At 31.9% G+C, this 26184-nt stretch overlaps 2 protein-coding genes across 3 annotated transcripts in view; both read left to right on the top strand.

Moving 5' to 3' along the window:
• Positions 1-26184, top strand: part of LOC140442950 (uncharacterized) — a 49395-nt gene that overhangs the window by 3589 nt on the left and 19622 nt on the right. The window contains exons 2-3 of one of the 2 annotated variants that reach the window (XM_072533911.1): positions 14109-14515; positions 17486-17845. In XM_072533911.1, the coding sequence (XP_072390012.1) occupies positions 14109-14515; positions 17486-17845 (767 nt within the window). Of the gene's footprint in view, positions 1-14108; positions 14546-17485; positions 17846-26184 lie in introns of both variants that reach the window. The other variant, XM_072533910.1, reaches the window with a different exon arrangement.
• Positions 24927-26094, top strand: LOC140442949 (uncharacterized). Its single transcript, XM_072533909.1, has 2 exons — positions 24927-25209; positions 25345-26094. The coding sequence occupies exons 1-2, from the start codon at positions 24984-24986 to the stop codon at positions 25947-25949; spliced, it is 831 nt and encodes a 276-aa protein (XP_072390010.1). The 5' UTR covers positions 24927-24983; the 3' UTR covers positions 25950-26094.

The raw sequence follows: 26184 nt of genomic DNA, 5'->3' as shown, positions 1-26184 counted from the left end.
GGCAGAGATGAGAGTACTGAGAAGAATTACAGGAAATACGCTGAGATATCAAAAGAGAATTGAAGACATTAGAAAAAAATGTAACGCACAGGGTATAAATGAATTGACACAAAATAGAAAAAAAGAATGGAGTATGGACAAGCAGAATGGAGGAGACTTGTGTCGTCAAAATAGCAAGATAAGTCACCAATCGGCAAAAGAAGTATCAGACGGCCGCGCAAAAGATGGAGTGACAACCTTCCATACAGGTATTAATCCGCCAATGAACAAGCAGAATTGATTATAAAGAGGAAGAAGAAGAAGAAGACTAAAAGCGATACAAATAAATAAAAACATGACAATAGTAAAAGAAATATAAATTAAGATTTTTAAAATAAATATGGAAATTAAATATGCTATACAAAATCTTACTGAAAGCTCATAGAAATAATTTCAAAACTTAGTAGTCAAAAGAATATTTGAGATTATTAAAACAAAATAAAAGCAATATTAGGCTTAATGAATGAGGAAAGGATTATTGACAACAACAAAAGAATTGTTTAATCTTCAGTTTCTAGTACTCTCAAGCTGAGGCGCAATGCTTTTACAATATAAAAAAAGCGTTTATAGAAACGATATCAACTTATTTTTTATTTGAATATAATCTTTAGACACCAAACTTGTGGAACCACAAGAATAAAAAAAGCTGAACAGTCCAAATAATTTCACAGAGGTATTTTCAATACTTTTCAGAATTGCTGTAAAGCTTGTTTGGGTCACATACTTCACATTATTATTTCAACTCCATAAATATTTTAAAAATAATATTTCTCATTTACCGTAGAGATAAAAATCAAACATTATAACTAGCGCAGAGTCCCTATCTACCCGCTAATAAAAAACGCTTCAAAAATATTGGTAAATGGCCTGAAAACTGTGGCATTTAAATTGGATAAAAATGCTAGGTAGCTACATTATTATGTCCTCATATTAAATATAATGATGGTGGAACAGGAAGTTTTCGGTCCCATTTACTTTTATCTGCCACAAACCGGATATTTTTAAAATGGAAAGCGAATTCTGCTCTTCGTTAGTGTCGAAAATAACTAGTTGGTTTTATATTCCCTGCAGCTACCAACGCGGAGTAAAAAGTTTTAAAAAATATGTGTAACGAAAATATGAAGTTCAAATTAGTTGTTAAGCTTTTTTATATAAAATTTCAAAAATTTAATAAAATAGTGTAAAAACCTACGATATTAAAAACATGTATTGTATTTAACCATATGCTGGTCTTCTTCGTCTTCTTTTGTGCCATTTTTGGTCTCTCTGACGTTGGCAAACATTATAGAGCATTGTTCTTAATTATGATCAAGTTTAAACGGTGCGTAACTATTCAGTCGTAAATATCTTTGGCTATGATGCTTGTTGCCTACTAATACCGATAAAGATATAACTTTCAAAAAACAGATTACATTATAACAATTTTCAATTGAAGGTGACTTATCTACAAATTGAACTGAGAGCTAACGGCAACAATGTCAAATCATCATCATCATCAATGGCGCTACAACTCTTCGTGAGTCTTTGCCGCGTTTACTATTGCCTTCCATGTTTATCGGTCCTGTGCCAGTAATTCCCATTTTCGCACTACCATTTTCTCTCGATCTTCTTTGACTGCATCTTTCCACCTTTTTCTAGGCCGCCCTACAGATCTTCTTCCCTCTGGATTTTTCCAGAACACATTTTTTATAAGGCGATTGTCGTTACTGCGTATCACATGCCCTGCCCATCTGAGTCTATTGGCCTCTATATATCTGACTAGATTTTCTTTTCCGAATAGAGACTCTAGCTCGTTATTGTATCTGCCCCTCCATTCGTTTGTCACGTTGTCTCTGCAAGAGCCATATATCATTGGAAGAATTTTACGTTCCCACACCAGCAATTTATTTATTTCTCTTTTTGTTAGAGTTCATGTTTCGCTTCCATATGCGACTGCTGGTTGTATTATGGTCTTATATATCCGGATTTTTGTATCTCGTGAAAGAAGTTTTGACTTTATTAGATGTTGCAATGCAAAGAAAGATCTGTTTTCTGCCATTATTCTCGTTTCAACTTCTCGCTCTAATTTGTAGTCATTTGTGATTGTTGTTCCTAGATATTTAAATTCTTTAACCACTTTGAAGTTGTGATCATTTATAGTAATGTTTTAATTTATAATTTTTAACAATGTTAAATGCCAGAAGGAAATTCTTACCGACATTTACCTGGGTCATTTTAATTGTGTATGTTTTGCCAATGTAAGTGAAAAGTAAGATGGTTCCAAAAAATTTGCTCCCGTAGCAATATACCATCTGCATACCGATGCGGTTCACTGGCGAATAGCTGAACAAGTTAAAAAAAAATGGGGGATTATCACGACGGCATGGACGCACAAGCTTTGAAAATGGTTTGAATCTCTTTTTTTTTTACAAGTCGTAACAAATAATGTTAGCTGAAGACAACTGAGAATTTAGTTCTTAGAAAGTCCTAAAAATTTCTGAGACTTCTAAGAAGTTAAACCGCCAACCAAATAGTCAGCTAGCTGCTAGAAAATTATCAGCCATATCAGAAACATTTTAAAATAAGTATTAATATTTACAACCCCTTTAATATGCAAGATTAAAATGGCAATAGCCAAAGGTTAAATATAAAATCTGCAGGTCTTGATGACATTCTTGTAGAGACAATTAAACATTTTTATATATCCATTAAAGAATGACTACTGACAATCTTCACCTGTACCAAATTAGACCAAAAGCTTCCACACGATATCTCTCTTTTCTCACGTCTTCAAAATCTGTAAAAAAATTGTATTTATTATAGCCTACCAATTGCAATAGAGCCACTTATCAGTTCACAACAAGTCGGTTTTTTTATGAAAAGAAGTACTACCTTACAAATATTAAGTCTCGTAACATTTTTTTTTAATTTCAATTTTTTTTATTTTTTATAAATTAAATTTTTCAACATATGGCACTATTAAGTGTCCCATGCTGCCTTCAAATCTTTTTGTACTCCTTTCTGTTAACTCTTAAAAGCACAAGATGATTTGCGTCGAAGGTTAAGAAATTAAAATTGTAATAAAAATTGCATCTTTTAAACTGCGGGAGGTAAAGTTGTATCGTCCGGTAAGACACACATCCACGACTTTGCCCCATAAATCTTAGTATCCTTTTTTAAATTAGTAGGTAAGGATAGATAGTTATGGCCATGTGTTTTTTTCTAACTTTTTGAACAGGAAAAAAGATTCACTTCTGGTGAGGTCCTTTTGGGAAGTAGACGTATCGTTCTCTCGCGATCTTGTTCAATTTCGTTAAGTAGAGTAAGCTTACTAAAGCAGCTATTCAAAAATATATAGTTTTAATAATATTATATTAGTCACAAAGATAAATACAGATTTAATGATTGATAGATTTGCTTGTAAAGTTTGTTTGTTGAATTTGATATCAGTTTTTAGAGACAGTAAAGTTTTAATAAGCAGACAGACCATCAACACCTGCAAGTTATATTGTGTTACACCTGTATATTACCTAGAAAAGCTTAAGAGTTGCTGGACCTTTGGAAAATTTAACATCATATTTTTGTCACCTGTTGAATTAGTATTAAGTAATTAAGGATGTTTAAATAAAGATGGTAATGATATCCATGTCATTTTGATTAGTTTTGCACAATTCTACAAGAATATTCATCAGCTTTCGGAGTCTCTGTGCACTATCTGCCTGCAATAAAGCATATCTGTATCAAAAAATTACTAGAATTTCTAAATAAAACATTTTAGAAGCGTCAACTCAAAACTAAAAACAATCGTACACAGCATATATGCTGATTTTAAATATAAAAACAGTTTTATCAACATTTTCCATATAGCAAGATAGGAATATATATATTTTAGCTTTAATAATAAATTGTGTATGGAAATACAATCGCAAAAATTCTCTTTCCAATAAACTAAGAGATTTTTCTCGAATAACTAACGGTCATTGCAAGCCTTAGTTGGAATTCGATCAAATAAAACTGAGGCAATATCGTGAGTTGGTTGGAAAGATCGATATGGAAATTTTTGTATCTGTGAAATAACCGGAATGCATTGGTTATTGGACCAGAAATTCTTGTGGACTTAAATTTAGTTTTCTACATAAAGTACATCAACCAAAAGTTGTTTAATATTTGTTTTATTGTTTTAGCATATTCGGAAAGAGGTTTATATCAAATAAATATCGTTTGTTTAAAGAGTTTTTTGACAGAGGTTGACAATAAGCAGAATGAATAGGTCTAGCCCTACTTTTTTACATCAACTGCTTTCGAAAATCTATGTTCTCTTCTGATAAACGTCAGTATTAGACGAAAACAAGGAAAAAATGGTTTCTTATATAATATACTTGAATGATCTTGCAGCTTTCAGAAATTATTATATTTTCTGTTGTAAAGATATTAGGGAGTTCTTCTTCTTCTCGTGCCACTCCTAGCGGAGATTGGAAATCATCATGGCCACTGCGACTTTGTTAGCAGCGCGCCTAAAAAGTTCAATCGAACTACACCCGAACCATTCACGTAGATTACGAAGCCACGATATTTTTCTTCTTCCCACACTTCTCTTGCCCTTAATTTTGCCCTGCATGATATTTCTTAAAAGTTCGTACTTTTCACCTCTCACAATGTGCCCCAAGTATTCCATCTTTCTAGTTTTTATCTCATTTAGAATTTCGCATCTTTTGTCTAAAGTTTGGAGTACTTGCGTGTTAGTGACGCGGTCCATCCATAATATTCTGAGAATGCGCCTATAGCATCACATCTCGAAAGCTTCGATGTTTTTTGTGGTCAACTGTTTTAGTGTCCAAGCCTCTGCTCCATACAACAGGGTAGAAAAGACATAACACCGCAGCATTCGTATTCGCCACTTTATATTGATATCACGATTGCAAAAGAGTTTGCGCATTCTATTAAAGACTGATCTAGCGATTTCTATTCTACATTTAATCTCTTTTGTTTGATCAGTATCGTCTGTGATCCAAGCACCTAGATATTTATAACAGGACACACGCTCAATCGTTGTATTGTCTATTACAACATTAGCTCTGATTAGGGAGTTAATAACCATCAAAACCTTTTTACTTACTCCTATATCAAATCCTAGTTCTTTTGTATTAAACTAAATGAATATCTTTTTGAGTGGTCTTGTTCGTGTTCTCTTCCTGATAAATATGTAAGTTTTAAACTTTATTTTTGGTTGATCAATATTCTCATATCTCCTTCGAAAATTTTTGTAAATTCCAAACAAATACCCGTACATAAATAAAACTTTATATGTAGTAGACAAAATTATATCAATAATAACATAATAAAAACCGAATGATAACGATCAGGAAATTCCATCCCAATAGTAATTATCTCCTATCAAAATCTCTATGAAATTACAATATTCACGCTCACTGATCGGGCACGTTTTTATGTTCGCGATACAAAAATTTTATGGGTATCATATGAATATTTTTTTAACTGGCGAAGGTTATATCTCTGATTGTCTGATATTTAAATTTTTACTGTATTTTGAATTAACGAATGTTTTTATTTATATGGGTTTAAATTATTTTTTTGTTTATAGTTTAAAATAAATAATATTGTTAAAAGTATCTCCAAAATTATGATATTAGAAAAGTTGTTCTTAAGTTTTTTTATGGAGGATTTTTACTCTGCTGTGCATTTGATGTCTTTACAAAGTTCGAAGATGGACTACGTGTACAACTTCTTACCAGTTTGGTATAAGTCTAAGGCAGCAGTGTAATCTTGTCCTGCTCCTCTTTTATTCTCTTTAACATCAGGTATTATTTAGGTATTTATTAGTGGATGGAATACATAGAAAATATTATTATAAATGATTACAATATAGCAAAATAACAAATATACAATAATGTATGCTAAAAATACAATTTAATTAAGTAAAGTATTGCAGCAGTGACAGGAATTGACAATTATAGTTTTTATCATCATAATTTTTTCTTCTTCACGTACCATGTCCTTTCAGAACGTCGATGACTTTACCGTTCATAAATATTTCTTTCTGCTTTTCAGAAAGTTCATTTCTGAAAATTCTTTCTGAGTAAACGTTAAAAAGCAAGGGTGAGAATAGGTATATCTGCCGTACTTCTCTTTTTTTAATATTCAGAGCCTGTGATTCCAAACCGTCTACTAAAACTGATGTTTAATTTCAATACAAATTTGCAATTATGCGAACGTCTCTGTCATCCAAGGCAATGTCTGTTAGAACTTCGTTCAATATAGAGTGCTTAACACGATGAAATGCCTTTTGGAAATCAATAAAACAACAGTACATGTCTACAGATATATCACGATATCTTTAAGCACTTTATTCAAAACAATGCAATTCTTGTTCCAAATTCGTTACAGAAACCAAACTGTGTGCCACTTAGGTGTTTTTCGCATCTATTTCAAATACGGCCATGTATTACCCATAAAATTTTTTCAATAAATGGCTTAAAAAACTGATGGTTCTATAATCAGCACATAAATGTCCGCTGGTGTAAATGGTATTGAAAAATAAAATTATAGCCTCTAAAACATTGATATCATATATAAGCTTTTAAATTTCACTTAAAATTTTATCAAGATCTATCGCTTTGCCATTTTTTAATTATTGTATGTCTTGTATTTCTTGTATTAGCTTAGAGTTTTATTAGGGGTCCATCACAGTCAGTAATATCCAGAACTGAACTAATCCTATCGTCTTCGAATAGGTTCGTAATGTAATTTTTCCATTCTTTAAGTTTTGAAGCTATTTTCCTATGGAATTTTAAAGTAATTACTATTTTAATGAAAATAAGCCACAACTAAAGGTTTGAATTGAAGTTGAAGGAAAATAAATTTATTGACGTTTCAATTTTCTCTTCGAAAATCGTTCTCCGAGCATCTTGTCATTCAAACCTTCTTCTTAAGCTTTGAGCCGCCTTTTAAATGCTTTCACAAATTTCCTTTACTGTTGCTAGAATTTTATTTAACCCTTGTGTTACCAACCAAATATACTAGTTTTTATGTAAAATTTGGCTGTAACTTAAAATTATCTTAGGCACAATACTTCTTTAAATTTCAAGATAAGCTCAGGGTAAACAGTTTCAGACACGTAGTAGGTTGATGTATCGTGTCCTTTCAGCTTGTCATTGCTCAGAAACTAAGTGCTAACGAATGACAAGCTGCGACGATCACGTGTCTGAAACAAACTGTTTACCTCTAGTTTATATTGAAATTGAATGAACTATAGATATGTACTGATTTATTTATGTTAAATGAAGATATTTTGAGCGAAATAAAATTATAGAATTACATAGCTTTTATAATAAATCTATAAAACGTCGACACCCTATTCCGTCTTTGGGTTTTTTATAAATATAATGTTTATAAATAAACATTGGTTTATTTATAATTAGTAGCAGTAGGAAAAAGAGAACCTTTATTCTTTTATAACCAAACCTTTTTTTTTTGGATTTAATAGTTTATATGATTTGATAACCAGAAAACGCGTCGTTCACGAACAGCTAATGTTAACGCTGTACCAATTACTTGGAACATGCGATATGCAAACTTGGCTGCTATTTACAAGGCAACAGAAAATTGGTCAAGGAACAGCTCTTTTCTTGCCGGGGAGAATGAAGTTCACTCAGTATAAACCTTCGAAGCCTGCTAAATATGGTAGCAAATATAAATATAAATGAAACCTAACTTCTTTCGTAGAACCTAATTATCCTTGACATTTAAACAACAAGCCGTATATTTCTCAAGAAATAAAAGCTTTGAAAATAAGAGATTCCTTTTCATTTAGTTTTAACATTCATAATAAAGTTACGACAACATCTAAGGTATAAACACGAGCTAGGAGAAAATTAAAAACAACATTGAAGAAGCAGCAACAGAAGCTCTAGAAAAACGCAAAGTCATACTAAACAAAAGAAACAACAACAATACACCATGGAACAGAAAAAAAAATAACAGAGAAATGTAAAGAGAAACGAGAGGCCTAAACGAAGAACAAAACATTAAATACTCCAGAATCGACTTTATAAAACACGGAGGATAACATATAACCCTAGAGATGACAAAACTTATACAAAAACTCATATTGCACTACAAGATACCAGACGCATGGTGAAACAGCAACAACGAGGATTCAGATCCAAAAGATCCTACGTAGACGCCGTATTTGTACTAAGACAAATCAGCGAAATGGCCATCCAGTACAATAAACCAGCATATCTATGCTTTATAGACCAGACAAAGACTTTCGATTGCATCTATGTCAAAGACGTCTTACACCTAACGTATAAAAGAAACACCAATATATACCAATCAATATTATACAAACCATCAAAACACCTACTTTCATAATCGAATACAGGCAAAGATAAATGGAAAACTAACACAGTGTATCCCAGTACAAAGCGGATTAAGACAGGGTGACTCGTTAATCTGACTTCTTTTTAATATGATAATGGACGAAGTAATATAAGCGGTACGTAAACGTCATAGTTACAGAATGGGGAACAAAGAAATCCAAATATTATCTTATGCAGACAACACCGCATTAATCGCCGAGACAGAAGACGAGCTCCAAAGAATAACACTTCAATACAACAGCTAAGAACTACAATATGATAATATCAGCAGAAAAAACCAAGTGTATGACAACATCTAAATACCCACTACGATGTAAAATCGAAATTGATGGGAAAATAATAAAGCAGGAAGGAAGGTTTAAATATCTGGGAATAGATATAACTAGTTACGGAGATGTTGAAGAATAAGTACGACAATAAAGCTTAAAAGCAAGTAAAACGGCGGAATCTCTTTATGACACAATCTGAAAGACCAAACACCTAAGACAATACACAAAACCAAGAATCTATAAAGCAGCAATTAAACCTATATTAATATACACGGCAGAGACAATACCTGACATATCTAAAACGAGACAACCATTAGAAACAACAGAGATGAAAATACTCCGACAAATATCAGGGAAAAGTCTGTTGGATAGAGAGAGAAGCGTAAACACAAGAAGAGCATGCAATATAAAAGACATAAATTGATGGGTGACAAAACAGAAACAGGAGTGGAACGAAAACATTAGTAGAATGGCAGAGGCTAGAATAGTACGAATAGCACGAGATAAGTGACCAAATGGACGAAGAAGTATTGGCAGACCAAAAAAAAAAATAGTGCGATAATTTAAACAATTTAGGAGGCTAATATTGAAAAAGAAACAGGCCTTAAAGCCTACATACAAGAAGAAAGAAGAAGGAAGATAAAAATAATACAATATAAGTAATTGATTCAACCTTTACTTGGTGGAAATTAATTTTTTCTTTTGTGGAAGTGTTGAAAGATACAATGGATCAAATGTGCGCGAGAAGCACTACGCAACGGCTAAAGTGCAGGTGGTCCTTGCTTTTTTTACAGTATTCCCGACATCTCCACTCTTCCAGCGTATATTGTTTATTATAAAAATAAAATAATTATACTAAAGAGAACAAACCAAATAAGACTTTTTTGCGCCCGCTTGCTAATGTCATTGATTGAAGAGCGAGCTTCAAATCAGAAGGTCATGCGACACAATTCGACAAACGATTAGAGATTGCTACATTTATCAGAAGTCACTTATTTGCGAAGAAAGACCAGAAAGTTTGCACTTAATGCCAAAAGCGAGTCTGTGATGAGCATACTGCAAAAATAACAGAATGTATAGAATGTAGTCATTTATTTTATAATGAATAAATAAAGAATTGAAATGAATATTTGTTTACTTATATTCATTTACTTTCTAGTTAAATAAAAATATTCAAATTTTCGAAATCCATCATTTTTGCAGGCGGACTTGGCAGTACATGGCTTTATTTTTAAAAAAAAAATTTTTTTGGTTCAAATAAATAAAATAAATCTGTACGCTCATACATCTTTGGAGAATTGGCCAAGTAATAAAGATTTGGGAGGTTATTAATGAATTATTTTTTAGAAAAAAAATATTTAACATTATGTACGTCGATGAGTACCCGGGTACGCGGTTGGCTACTTAAGGGTTAAGCTCTCCTCGACATTCTTACCGATATTGTTCCAGTTCAGTTGTCTTTGCACCGTTTCCTTAACTTTCTCGTCTTCTAGTTATGTCATATCAATATTTTTGCGAGACTAATTTTTGATCACCATCATCATTTAATTATTTAAGTACATTTTTTACTAAAAATTTGACGTTTTGCCACTTTTGACACTTTAGTCTTCAACTAAATAAGTTGAGAAGGGGAGAACTGTGTCAATTTGGTCATTCAGAATTAAATCTGTATTTTTATTTTGTTAATTTTCACAGATTCTAATAATGATAGCTTAAGGCCTTTAATTTTGAATGGGAAGAATTTGAAATTGGTTATTAAAAGAATGATTATGATCTAGAAGGAGAAGTACGTAAGTAGAAACTGTTTTTCTATAATTGAAAGCTCTTTTGTGTTCTGTCATCCGTTTATTTAAAGTTCTAGTTTGACCGATGTAAGTTTTTCTTCCTTTTTGTATAGTATATTTTCTCACCCCAGCTATAAATTAAATCTACCTTGTCTGGAACTCCTTTAGTCAGCTATACACAGTGAGTTGTTATTATATATAAAATTCATGCCTAAACGTACGAATAATAAATAAATTATTCAACTTGCTCAACCATTATATAAAAATTTGAGAAACTCCGAAAAAAAAAGGTACAAATAAACAAAAAACTGTTTCATTGTCAACCTCATAATCACTTTGTGTAATGAAACAATAGCGTATAATAGATAATTAAGTCGAATGACTAATTATTCAATTTAATTATGAAAATCTCTCAATTCATTTCCATAAATTGAGTCATCTCGTTTTCGTTGCGTATCTTTTACAATAATACCATTACCGTTTTATTAGACGTTGGTGGATTTTTTAATAACCCGCATTGCCAAAGGGCTTTTATCTCGGTTTTTATTAAGATTGAGGAATTTTCGTAATATTATCTTTTTATAAGATTTAACGGGATAGTCGATCAAAAAGATCGGTCAATTTTTAGAATATAAATAGCAGACACCCAACAAGGAAAAGAAAAAAGAACGTCTTTATAAATTGTGAAGTGAAAATTTCTGAGGATGGATAAAACTGTAAAAACTTCGCTACGTAATCTAATATTAGTTTAGGTCGTCTATTTTCATCCATAATGTTGATATGTTGATTTTCTTTTGTTTGTATTTTTTTATTTACTTTCATCCGTTTCTCGATTTAACATATAGTTCTAAAGAATATAAGCTTCTTTTCCATGTTTTTTTTTATTAATTATTAGATATGTTTATATCTTATCCTTCTTCTCTTGATATGATATTCTTCCGTTTGATAAAAGGAATGAAAAATGCTTCTTGTCGTAAAAATGAATCCTTTTAAGGACCAGAATAAAGGAAGACATCAAAGAAGCAGCGAAAGATAAAATAGGAGCAGCAGTTTGTGCTCGTGAAAATTATTGGTTTGTCGATAAATGGAAGAACGCAACAAAAGAAAAAAATGAAGCATACAGAACTTAAATGCTTACCCCACGAACTAAAATAACTGTAGAGAAATCAGACATAGAGAACGGAAAAACAGAGGATACACAAAAAAACGAAACCACTTAAATAAGGAACTTGAATATATAGAAAACCTCAAAAGAGCGAAAGAATTTAGAGCATTTAGTTGAAAAACTAGCCAAAAACAAAATACCCGGAATAGATAGTTTCTTAGCTAAACTACATAAAAAGGTGACCACCATACCATAATGGCATCACAGTAGCTTATAACAGAAATATAGACACAGAAATCCCTCCCCAATGGTTGGAATTTTGGAATACTTTGCACCATACACAAAAAAAGGGATGTATTTGAATGCTGTAACAACAGTGGAGTTACGCTTCTAAATGCAGCATTTAAAATTTTTTTCACAGTACTATGTCACCGTATGGCACCATATGCAGAACAGATAGTAGAAAAATACCAGGCTGTTTTCAGAGGTGGTAAATCGACAATTTATCAGATTGCAACCCTGAAACAAATTTTATAAAAAGCACTGGAATATGCCATCGATACTCATGACATATTTAAATACTACAAAGCAGTCTACGACTCTGTAAATAGGAGAGAAATGTTCAAAGCAATGAAAGAGCTAGGAATACTAAATCAGTTGGTAAATTTAACAAAACTAATTCTTGAAAAAGTTGAATGTAGAGTACGAATTTAGGGGGAACTGTCTGAACCTTTTAAAACAACTCTCTCCTGTATACTGTTCCATCTGGCTCTAGAAAAAGTAATACGTATGTCACAAATCACAACTATTTATTGGTTGTGATTTGTGACATACGTATTACTTTTTCTAGAGCCAGATGGAACATATATGTTTTAGGTGTCTATGTCTTTAGTTCAATATATAATAAATTAGTGCAAATCCTTGCCTATGCTGATAATATCCATATTGTTGGGAGAAAGCAAAACGCTGTACGAGAGGCGTATGTAGCATTAAAAAATCAGCTACAAAAATGGATTTATTAATAAACACCAACAAAACGAAGTATATAAAAATAAGCACGCAACCACAAATCCTACGTCTACTTATTATAGAAAAAACGGCGTCATCGAAGCAACGAATTTGTATACCTGAGAGCGCTTCTTAACACTGAAAATAATACTACCACAGAGATAAACCGCAGAATTTACACGGCCAACAGATACTATTTTGGCCTCAATCTCCTCCTTAAATTTAAAATCATATCGAGAAATACAAAAACCAAACAATAGTACTCCCAGTCCTAACATATGTTTCAGACACCTGGACTCTAAAAAGGTAATGAAATCATGTTAGGATGTTTCGAAAAAAAAGTGCTAAGGCAAATCTATGGAGCAGTGAATGACAATGGAGTGTGGAGAAGACGATACAACATCGAACTTTATAGAATATACAAGAAATCAAATATCGTAAAACATGTTAAGATATGTAGATAGACTAAGATAACATATTAACATATTATATGACGCCACTACATCTTTACGAAGGAGAAAAGATAGAGGAGGAGGATTAAGATAGGACGTCTGAGGTTGATAGGGCATATAATGCGGATAGAATAAAATGACCCACCTAGAAAAACGCTTCTTGATAGACCCATTGGTTAAAAAAGAAAAAGAAGACCCAGAACAAGGTCCCTTGTATATTTAACTTTATAAATATTAATAATATTATTAAAATAGCAGCACAGGGTGCTGCTATTTTAATTTACTTTTACAGTATAACTCTAACACTAAAAATACAATTAGTTTTTGTTCAATATATATATTTCTGTCTTTTAGAACCTCTTCTAGAATTCTAGCGGGGACACCTCCTTACATCAGGCTGTTAGAACTTCGAGTAGATACCTGCTTTTCAAGTATTTTCGGATAGGGGGGATAAGTAGCATAGTGAGTGGGCTGACGTAACAATAGCTTACGTTTCTTGTCTGTATTTCCTTTAGTTATTTGACTTTATGTTCTGTTTCGACCAAGAAGTTTCCCTAGGTGGCTCTTTTGTAAGACTTCTACTCTGTTGTTGCGCCCCCTTTTTATTTTTATCTACATGGTTTTTTGTATAGAGTTGGAAGGGCAAATTAGTTTTTTTTAATTGCTTATCTTTTTTTTTGTATTTTTATCCATAATTAATACTCGATTATTAGCCAAATGTCCTTCACTACAGAGGACACATTTTTGTAGTGCATTTTTTGGTTTATCATATTATGCTGTTGAATATTTATTTATATAACTTACTAAAGAATAAAGAGGATTTTTTATTGAACAATTTTTAACATTTACTTTTAAACCAGCATATGACTTAAAAAAATTACATTACTTTTGATTAAAATTTAAATGTAACATCTTTTTTTGCCGATTACAGCAAATGAAAATTACTACGTTGTTCAACACAACTTTACATACTGATAATGCAGCAAAAGTAAAACAAAATGTAAAGAGTAATTAACCTTACATTTGTTTTAAAAAAACGCGTAAATTAAATTTATTCTACCTTGTTTCAGAGTATACAACTTCCAGCAGTACTATTAGTACTAGCTGTCGCCTTACACAACAGCCATGCAGCTACCCTCACAGACGTACTTCTCTCAGATGAGTCAAACAAACCACAAGAGATCTCTTCCGATGAATTCATCCCCCCTCCACGACTATCTAGAGATGTCAAGTACCCAAGGTACGCAGCCGACAATACTGATAAGGACCTAAAACCAGAAGACTCTCCCGACCGAGACCGGGATCGAGATAATGGTAACGCGCCGCCTGGAAAACGGTGCATCAGCTGTTTTGCCAGCTACCCCAGCTACTCCAATACCCCTTCTTACGATAGGTCTAGGTATTACTACGACGACAGGAGTCGGGACAGGGATTATGATCGGTACGATGATCGGGATCGGTACAACGACAGAGATAGGTACTACAATAGAGATCCTTATTATGACAGGTATTTTTTTTTTATATACGATGTATCCCAAAAGTATGATAAATCTAAAAATATCAAAAAACTGTTTGGTATGATAAAAAATGAGGTTTTTTGTGGGTATTTATAGTAGAAAATTACTAGGTTTGTACTTTTTTAGCTACATTATTTCAGTGTTTTATTGTAAGTAATATAAAGAAATAAAAATCTCAGGAAAGAAATGAAAGGCAGAATTTACAAAACAGTCATCAGACCAATTACGACATACGCGGCAGAAATACGACCTAACACAGAGAGGACAAGACAGAGATTAAAACTCTTGGAAAAATTGATGGTAAGACACTATAAAACAGAGCTAGAAGAACAAATATACAACAGAGATGCAAGGAACAGAATATTAAGGACTGGGTTAGAAATAGAAGAGAAGAATAGAATAATATGATCATACAAGCCAAATAACAATAAATATAGTAGTAAAGACGGCAAGAGACGGTTTCCCAATAGGAAGACGATCAGTAGGAAGACCAAGAAAACGATGGAACGAAAACTTAATGGAAGCACACTAAAAAACAGACAGTCTTGTCTACACAAAAATATAAGAAGAAGACTGTCTTACGACCCATATATGGATGGTAGGCTTATTTACCTATGAGTTTTGTGAATTATAGGTGGGTCGCAAATGCATGGTTCAGTTCTATACTAATGTTAAAAAGGACGTGTCAATGAATCATTGCTTATTTAAAGAGGATTCTGAAGGAAAAAAATACTCCAGTGTGGCTATTTGAATAGTTCACCAAAATCTGACTTATAAAAGAAAGAAATGTTGCTATAACTAAAAAAAAACTTTAAACAAATGCACAAAAGTGCAATAAATAATACCAAAACAATTTTGATAAAAAAAATCAATGATTTTCTGCTTAATAAGAAATAAAATTGGCTTAGTTACACTGGCGATAAAAAGTTCACTTTTTAAGTATTTCTTGAGAAAATATTTTAATATTTTCTCTACCAGTATTTACAAATTCTTGCTAAGGTAATTAAAAATTTTTGGTGTTGAAATTCTACTGCATAAGGATTTCTTATATAACGGTAGTCAAGTATATTATCAGTTATATCTAAACTGACGGAGTAGTGATCGAAGCGATTTAATTAGGTGGAAATAAAATTATCCAGGCTTTGGATATCCAGTTTATTCACCCAATGCATCTACCGAGAAAAAACTTCTTCTCAATGGAACAATGCAGTCATTATTTTATGACACAAGCAAGGAGACATAACAGATTTAAAAACTACCATTGTATCAGTTTGCATTCACACATATATAAACAAAAATTTTGAAAAAAAGACTGGGCGCTAAGTTAGACTTCTATCAGCCTAGAGAATAAGCTGGATTTAGATCGGGATCAGCACTAACCACCACTTACTAGTGATAAAGAACCTGATAGAGAAGTTTGCAGAATACAACAAACCATTGGCACTGATATTTGTCGACTACGACAAAGCATTCGATACCATAAGCCATTAGAAAATGTTAAAGCATTGACAGAATGCCGAATAGACCATAGCTACACTAACATAATCAAATATATCTACCAAAATGCCACAGCTAGCGTAAGACTATCTGAACAAGTAACAAATAAATTCTGTATACAGCGAGGAGTACGACAAGGAGAAACCGTCTCTCCAAAGCTATTTACGTCGCTTTTAGAACATTTTTGTAAGAAGGCACATAACATAAATGGAGAGAAGCTCAGTCATTTGAGATTTGCAGATGACATCGTCCTTCCGATCGTATGGATGATGCAATAATAATGATTGAAATATTATATTGCGCTTCCGTGGAGGTTGGACTAAAGATTAATATGAACAAGACGCAAATAATGACTAACCTGGAGCTCAATCAAAATATTACTGTTGATGGAAGAGATGTTGTGCAGACTGCATCGTATAATATGAGGACATGAAACTCGGTTGGGCAGAGATAACCAGACATGTGAGATCCCACGTCGCATAGGATTGGCCTAGGCAGCGTTCGGTAAATTAAACTATGAATTTAAATTGGGCCTACCCATATGCTTCAAAAGAAAAATCTTTGACCAACGCAACGTGTGTTTCCTGTACTCACTTATGGAGCGGAAACATTAACACTCACAAAAAATGTAGTGAATAAGATTCGCGTGACTCAGAGAACTATGGAGCACCAGATATTGGGTGTTTCTCAAAGAGACCGAATCTCAAACGAAACGAGACTATCAGACAACCTATAGACAAAACTTATTGTTGAGTAGAGATTAAGACAAGAAGCAATACGGAGCAGAGGACGCCCACCAACTAGATGGACTGACGACCTGAAGCATGTTAGCAATAACTGGATGCAAGCCACACAAGACAGATACAGATGGAAAGAGCTGAAGGAGACCTATGTCCAGCAGTCTACGCGTACAGGTTGATGATGAAACTAAAAATATTCATTGGTTTTTTATCTTCAGTAATTTGAATATTGGCTTCACCCGATTCACTAAATGTAAATCTTGAAAAGTTTAGTACAGTTGATGAGCAGAAAATATAATTAATATCCAGTTTATCTTCCTATCCTATTTTAGCATTTTCTTGTCCTCCTTCATTTTAAAGCTCTCTCTCAACTTCTTCTGTAATAACTCAAATTGTCATCTTTATTTTTGTAATTTTGGTATACCAAGCTGTCGGTCGTCTCTATTAAACTCACAGCCCGAAGTTATTTCTATATGCTCTTTTTTAAATACGTTTTTACTTGTCTTCTTGTTTTTTTTTTGTATAAAATAATAAAAAAATTTCTTTAATATTTTTAATATTAATATAAACATTTACTGAATTTTTGGTTTAAACAACTTTTACAAAATTCTAGTTTTTGATATTGTTGGATTTTCCTGACCTTTGCGACACATAGTATACAGTCCCCTATATCTTATATAATTATTATTGCAGATACGACAGATATAATGACAGAGATCGGTACTACAGAGGTCGCGACCGGTACAGTGATAGAGATCGGTACTACGATCCCTACGACTATGACAGAAACGACCCTTACGAGAGGTACGACCGATATGGCGATCGGTCGTACGATAGATACGACCGAGATCGATACGACACTAGGTACTCCGATCGGGGCATAGGGTACGATAACAAAGGCTACGATTACAGAATAAACGATCCGTACAAGAGCAATGACGATTACAATAGAGGATATTCCGGACGACCTGACTATGGTACTAGTGGGTATGCTAGTAAATGGAATTATGGAAATAGTGGAAGTGGAAGGGATGATTATTACTCCAGAGATCGGTGAGTCTTAAAGTTTAGTTAAAAAGTTTGTATTTGTATTCTAAATCTTGTAACATGTGTTTAGTTAGCCAACAATTATATTGAATTAATATATTAAATGTTATTGGTAAATTTAGGTTTAGATTTAGGAAGTTACAAAAAGGAATAGTAACAAAAAATGTGATATGAGAAGACTAAAAGATAAGGAAACAAAAGAGACATTTGCACGGATTCTTTCAGAAAGGCTAAGTAACTTGGAGCAAACATATAATCCAGAAAAATCACTCCAGAATATATATGTCAAACCTTTAATGAGATCAGAAAAGAACATGTAATAGAAAATAAAGAGAAGAGGAAAAGTTAGTTGAATGACAAGATACTGCAACTCATGAAAGAAAGAAAAACATCAAAGAACAACAAAAGAATATATAAAAATATTCAGAGAAAAATAAGAACCGAAATACGAAAGGTTGGTTAAAGACAAAGTGTGAGGAGATAGAGCTGTTGGACCGAAACACGATACATTTAATATGCATAAAAAGGTTAAATAAGCAGCTGGTCTTCAAACATGCAACACAGCTAGCAAATTGCAGGATTAATAGGGGAACATCATCACAGATAAAAATCAAGAAATATGCATTCGGACCAAATACATACAAGAACTCTTTGATGATAATAGGTCTGAACAACATCCCAAATGGATAGGTGATACAAGAAGAAGACCTTAAATGGATTCGTCCACAGTTTTTCCTTACTTTGTAATTCGGCTTACTTACACTCATTACATGCATTTTTTACTTAAGGAACTTAGTGGCATTCAGTTCAAAATTAATCGTTTATATCTATTGTAATTATAAATTCCTTTTTTATTTTTGCCAGCTCATCAGAAATCACCGATACTTCAGTCAGCTCCACATTTTCATGCATATTTGGTTTACACTATTAATACGTAAAATGACATACAAACATTCTGATTATGTATATAACAATAGTATTAGCAACCACAATTTGACGAAACAAGTAGCGCATAACGATTTCTTGTCTAATCTCTTTGCAATTAGACCGACAGAGGGAAAACTCGAAATCCGGACCTAAACAAACGGCCTCGATTTTCTCTGTTAGCCAGACTCAAAGGCAGAGTTTCTGAATGGAGTCTAATTTTCACTAATTTGAGAAAATTGTTTGCAGAATTGTAACTCAATTTGGGTGATAGAATTTCAGAAAACGGCGGTATGTGCCAAGATGGAGTGGCATATGTCTAGAAAGTGGGGATTAGTTTTAAGTTGGTTTTGTTGTTTCCCTTCTGCTTTTGGTTGTATGTGATTAGTGGAAGAGTTTTTGTGTTGGACCTATTGATTTCTCTCATCCCTTATGAGAAACATGCTTGAGAAGGGTTTACCTTTTATCCCAAAATTATCAAGTAAATACATACTTTAAATACATATTAAAAAAGAAAAGGTATGACAAGGTTTCATTACGTTATTTTATGATAGTGAAAAATGTACAACAGAAATAATAAAAAAATCTTCGTCTTGTTTCTATAAATCAATAAACCTTTCAGCGTCTGAATATTGATTTTTAGTTCTTCCAGTTTTTTTTACTCTTTGTTCGTCGTTTAGCACCTGTTATCCTTTTAGTTAAATTATTTGTAAAATTAAAGTTTAGCATTTTCTTTCTGAATATTATTTTACACAATCTCTAGTATTATCTAGTTGTTTTTTTTTGCTTTTTTGCCATATTTAAGTCAATTTTTCCACCAGTATAAGTTATGCTTCCTAGGTAATTACATGCATGAATAAATCCAATTTTTTGCTTTAATTTTATGTATTTTATTCAGAATTTGATTCACAAAGAAATTTGTTTTGGATACTTTAACCTGACTAACCCTTTTTAACGTGAACGTGATGTGAGTCAATTTAGCATTATTTACTTTGATACGTCATAGTTGTAACACATTTTATAACTGATTTAGATGGTTTTGAAAATTTTTGGATGCTAATCTTGGATTTGTATTTTCGTTAGCTTCTGTAGATTAGACTAAAAGAATCATGTCCAAAGAATGGGCGAGAGAGAAACTTGTAAGGAAACTACTAGGGACGTTTTAAAATTGTGACAGATCTATCAAAAACGAAATAAATCATTTTTCGAGCCCACGATTATAAGTCTATGTGGACGATGTTCTTGGAAAAATATGATTAGGAGAAAAAAGTTGACTTACAAATTTATTTAATGGCATTATGGAAGTGGTTGATGTAATTCATTGACTTGGAACTTTTGGGTTCATTTTTTTTTGCAGAAAGATCTTCTAAGGTTGGAAATACAAGTCTTCTGTTGTATGTCTTTCAATAAAAAAATTATTTGTATTTTTTGTTGTTGTTTTAATAATTTCCTAGTAGTTTTGGTCTCGCTTTAATTTCTATTTGATGCAAAATTCCATCCAAACATCTCAACAACAACTTGTACATTTTTACTTTCTATACCGATTTCATATCCGCAGGAAAAGCAGTACATTGTTGCCACCGTAAAAGCATATACGTCTCTACTTGTAAACTTTGCTTATGGCATGTTGTAAAATTGCTTTATGGTTTTTAATGCCATCCGTATTTTCTTTCGGGGTCATATATTATTTTTATGAAACTCATTTCCCGAACGACGACAATTTGCTTTTGTAGTTATGCATACACTTTTATGGAATTTTAATGGGATTTCGATATCGTTGTCGTTGTTTAAATTTTTAGTATACTATTCATTTATTTGTGTATCTAAGTACATAATGGGTTGTAAAGTTCAGGTTAATCCAATCTCATACTATTTGTTTGCAACAATAATTTTTCATTGAAAATCTTTTTGAAGCTTTTGCATCACTAGAACATTGAATGCAACAAGTAATATTTTAATAATTAAAACTAATCTTATTTTATACAAAAAATATCAATAAATGTTGCTTTTTGCTTAAAGATACAGTTTATATTGTGACGTTTCAATTTTTTCAAATTGAAAACTTTCTACGAGACTGTATTTTCAGTAAACTATGCCTAGAAATTATTATTTTTATCCCTTTGAGTATGTCAAGTGTGTGTACTTAAAAGTTCCCTTTTCGTAATAAATTATGTTTGGGATTAGAGTATTCATAATTCCCCATGCACACGTGCACGGTTTTCTCTTAATTTGGTTTACTTAGGAGCGATTTAATATAATCACTAAAATTTAGTTAAGTGTTAAAATTTTTGTTAAACAAACAATTATTTTAAACCAAACCACTTTCCCTCCCCAAAAAATTAATTAGTTTTGAGCTAACTAATCAAAGCGCCAAAATCTAAGTTCATCCTCAGTTGGCAGTTGTTATTTGTGTATTAAAATTCATTGTGACATAAATATTTCTTTTGTTTGAAGTTCAGTGGTAAAACCTGCATATGATGCAGTAAGCTTAATAATTATTCTTTGTCAATTTATTGTAAATAAATTCCATATATTATGGGGTTTTACAGACCATATGTTTTCCAATTCCGCCCCGCACATTCAATGCCAGGTTCCATACCATCACTGCTCTTTGGCATTCTTTTATTGCTTTATTTTGTCGACGAGATCGACGGTTCTTTAACTCAACATAATTTTGCTAATTAAAAAGGGGTTTCCGACCAAGATAACCTGGTTTCTTTGGTTTCGGCATGTGATTTTTCTAGGCCAATTACTTGTAAAGTGATTGTAAATAAGTTACGGTTAATTGCAGACGTATTCATATATAACGTCTTTTTTTTCAATCCCTTCTCTCTATTCGGATTACCGAATATAGGCCTCTTCTAATTCTTGCCGTTCATCTCTCTTGTGAGACGTTTCCACATTGGTCCTGCAGTTCTTTTAATATCGTCGCTAAAGCGCATTTATAGTCTTCCTCGTGGTCTTTTGGCTTCATATGGCTGAGAATTCCCGATTTTTTTATTCCGTCAGCCATCCTTAAGACGTTCGTTATGTCCAGCGCAGTTTCATTTCAGTTTAGCTGCTTGTTCGACAGCATCTTTTACTTTTGTTTTATTACGAATGTCTTCATTGGTTTCATGGTCTTTGAGTGAGATACCCAGCATTTGTCGTTCCATAGCTCTCTGAGTTTTTCTGATCTTCTCCATGTTTATTTTAGTGAATCACTAATCAATCCACTACTAGTAGTACTAATAATGCATTGATTAGTGATCATTGTAGTGGTGTCTGGAGGCTCGGGAGACTGAGACCTCGAAAGCCATGAAGAAGACATCGAAGAGGATGTCAAAAGATCGGCGCAATGATAATCGACGCATTTTAACCCGGAAGACTGTTAAGTTTAATATTAATTCCTGTACTAGTATTAATCTTAGCTGTAGGTTTAATTGTACTAACCGCAGAAACCATTAACCATTAAACCATATTCCATTAAACAATTCGGTTCATTATTATATATATATATATATATATATATATATATATATATATATATATATATATATATATATATATATATATATATATATATTGTTATGATGTATTGTTTGTTTGAATGATGAGCAATGAGTATTTTTAATAATATAGGGTTTTTATCGCGGTTCTCAAAGAATTAGTTTGTAAGTACTTTTTTAAATTATCTTTATTATAACTATTATGAAACACACATATATATCTAACCTAGCCAATATAAATTTAAAATAAACTATCTTTAAATTGATATTCTTATAAAACTAATTAAATTCTATAGACAATGTAAAATTTAAACAAACTATCTTCAAAATTGAAATTGTTATGACACTAACTAAATTATATTAACAAAATTTTGTACCTTTCTTTCACTGAATGCCTAAATGAACTGTTTTCCACTATATATATTCTAATCACCACTGAATGTCTTCGTACTTCGGTTATCCTTGTTTTTGTGAAATTTCTTTTTCCAATTATCAGCTTCTACCAATTTAAGATATATTTTTCTTCACCAGCATTTATACACCACCAAGCAAACCAGCAAACACCATTTATATTTATTCTTCTTTTCAATATACCAATATCCAATTATTATAAGTTGATTTATACTAATCTCCAATCATAATATAATTTTAATTCCTTCCAATGTCCATCCAATATTCTTCTAATATACTTTTATAATCTTCAATAATTATTTGTGTATAATTATAAATGTGCATTAAATATATGCATAATTTTTAATCTTCATTTAACTCACTATATTAAACAATTGGACTATCTCCAACTAACTTTCATATTTCTTATTAAACTGCTTGACTGACTTACTAAAACTGTGAACAATTGACTTCACTAACTAATTGTGTCTATCTTCTACTAACTTTCATAATAAACTGGCCTGACTTCTGACTAAAAACTCCCTCTTGAATCCAAATCACGGGTATTTATATCTTTTTGGATATTCCAGAATCATCTGGTAAGAAACCATGTTCGATCTCGTTCTATTTCTTCGATATGGATGTTCTCGAAAAAATATCTGTTCCATCCACCGACATAATCATTATTCCAGAATGTTCGACCGTAAACAATGGTCACACTCTGCACTCTGGAGAATTCGTTAATGTTCCATTGATAATTTTGTTGACATTTAGGCTTTTCAGATTAGAATAAACACTTAAATCATTAAATATATATAAATTAAACATTTTATAATAACATTATTATTATAACCCCACTTTATATTCCTTATAATTCTTAATTTCTATCTGTCACTTCGATAGTATTTTTGGTTGCCTATGCACATGGCTCACTTAAATATATTTACAACATTAAAATACAACTTTTTACAATTATTATATGATAATTTCTTAAAAATACCCTCACATAAATAATTTTTATTAAATTCTCTAGTATATAACTTATTTAAAACAACCAAATATCTAATATTATGTAGTATATAACTTATAAATTATTTTCTATAAACCCTAATCGTATCAATATATATATATATATATATATATATATATATATATATATATATATATATATATATCCAGGTTTTTATATTGACAGAATTTGTCGTTAAAATTATCGTATCAAACGAAAATTATCGTACACCTGGCAAAATAGGATGTTATTTTAAACAGTGTTAAATTCGGTCGGAAATATTCCGGTTTTAATCGAAAGACTACGAAAAAATGTGATTTTGATCTCTGTGTGATAAGTGGAATCATAATGCTAGTATCTTTGTTAATATCTTTTGCTAATTTTGTAATACTAACGATAAACTTTTTCCTCATCGTATATGCAGACATATAAAAACCCCTAAGAAATAGATGGCTCTATAAGAAACTCAAAATTAAAATAAATTTAAAATAATTCCGGTCCTGTATAGTTCAACAAAATTTGTTTACAAGATTTTCTCGCGAAGGAAGACAGTAAGAGGGTCACACAGAAGATTGCGAATAATTAGATGAGTTTTCAATTAAGCCATTGAATATAAATTGATTAAACATAAATTAGGCCCCCTTCAAAAAGTCACTTAACTATGGAATGGAGTTTCAATAAAACTTTTAACAGTTTTAAAAATATACTCATTAGAAAATGTAAAAAATTGTGTGCCTCTGGGGAAGGAATTCCACTTATTATTGCCATGCCATGGAATTTTGCAGAAAATAAATTTTATTAAAACTAAATAATATACAAAAATATGCATAGATATAAAGTTGGTAAATCAACATTTTTATAGACATTTACATCGCTCAAACAGCATCCTGTTGTGATTTTCTGTGATCTTAGATCAGTAAAGGATACGCTGGGATAGTTTTCGCTGACTTGAAGGACTTAATTTATGGCATTCAGTTAAAGATTGTTTAATTTGTCCCCTTTTTCATTTTTTCACGTTTAAATAGATTTAATTTTATGACTATTCATGATTGCTGTTGTGGTAACTGGTGTTGGATATTTTATATGATATATATCTGGAATGTCTTGAGGAATCCAACAATTGAACAATATGTGGGACCTTGTATGTAACATAAAGAAACTGTAAAAAAAGTTTTTGTAGTGCAAACTGTAGACATAACTTAAGTCTCGTCTTAGTATATATAGTTTTACTTAGATATAGCTTTGTCGTAGTTCTGTCAAAGATTAATTTGTAAATCAGTCAAAAATTGTTGATTCTGTCAATGCACAACAGTGAATCCATTTTTAATATTAAATGCAACTCCCAACTGAAAAAACGGCAACAAAAAAACACCAGACCCTTTTCAATAACCAACCAGTTACTTGCCCATGGAACAGTGTGCAACCATACACGAATGCTACTAGCAGGAATCACACAGAACCGTCAACAAGCTGCAATAATAAGGATAAAGCAATTCCTACAATACAACAATCGTCGAGTCAGTTTTTTTACTTTCTGAGATTGATGCAACTTTTTCCAGGTAAAAACAAAGTTAATTTCTAACTATTTATTAATATTTTTTACCAAATTCAAATTTTGTGACTTCTTTATCGTTTTACTAAGGTACGTATTTATTTTTTGCAACTCTAAATCTTCATTTGCACCTATTTTTTAGAAACACATCCAGCTACGATTCACACAGTACTTACTTTGTGCAATAACAGTTTTTTTCAAGCAGTAGACAAGCTTTTATATGCCAAAAAATGTAAAGCGTTGTACAATAGAAATCAATCAAGCTACAGAAGATCTCCATATGAACGGAGTCAACCATTTGCTGGTTATGTTCAGAGTGGTGTTTGCCGAAAGGAAGAGGTAATGAACTTAAAGCAGGGCCAAAAGCTTAAGACAACTTCTAAGGTATTTCAGGAGAAGTTAAAAATGACTGAATATTTTCCTGGTAAAGCCCAAAATTCTACTTGTGTTGTTGAAGTACATACAGATCCTTCAAAATGTAACTGTCTGAGCAACAGTCATCAAGCACCTTCAACAAATACCTTAGTGACAGACACTCCAATTGCTTGTAACGACCCAACTTCTTTAAACACAGGATTTAAAAACTCTGATGATGATGACACGATCAAAGTTCGCACTCCTGATTTGTCTAATGACACACCGCCTTCAGACAGTTGCCGAAGTAAAGATAACAAATGGGAAACTTTATCGGAACTGTCACCTGAGAGTCAGACTATTATAAAAAGTGATATAATTATTCTCAAGTAGTTTAGGGTCTGTGTAATTTTTATTACTTTGCACACAAATATACAATCATCACATTTTGATAAACACATATTAAGATAATATCAAGATCTGTTTGTGCTTTGTAGTATATGTCGTATTATTGTTTTGGTTATAATAAATATTTATGTTATACGTTTTGATATAGTTATTGTTTTTATACAAAATACACTTGAAATTTTGATACAGTAAGTAAAAGATTTCGAATTTTTTGTAAAAC

Source organism: Diabrotica undecimpunctata, chromosome 6, assembly GCF_040954645.1.
Source record: "Diabrotica undecimpunctata isolate CICGRU chromosome 6, icDiaUnde3, whole genome shotgun sequence".
NCBI lineage: Eukaryota > Metazoa > Arthropoda > Insecta > Coleoptera > Chrysomelidae > Diabrotica > Diabrotica undecimpunctata.
Note: the sequence above shows the minus strand (reverse complement) of the source record. Positions and strands in the feature narration are given on the sequence as shown.

Excerpts from the sequence above, each read along its gene's own strand:
- LOC140442949 (XM_072533909.1), top strand. The coding sequence starts at position 24,984 with ATGCAACTCCCAACTGAAAAAACGGCAACAAAAAAACACCAGACCCTT. Across the intron at positions 25,210-25,344 it reads ATTGATGCAACTTTTTCCAG|AAACACATCCAGCTACGATT; the intron begins GTAAAAACAAAG and ends CCTATTTTTTAG.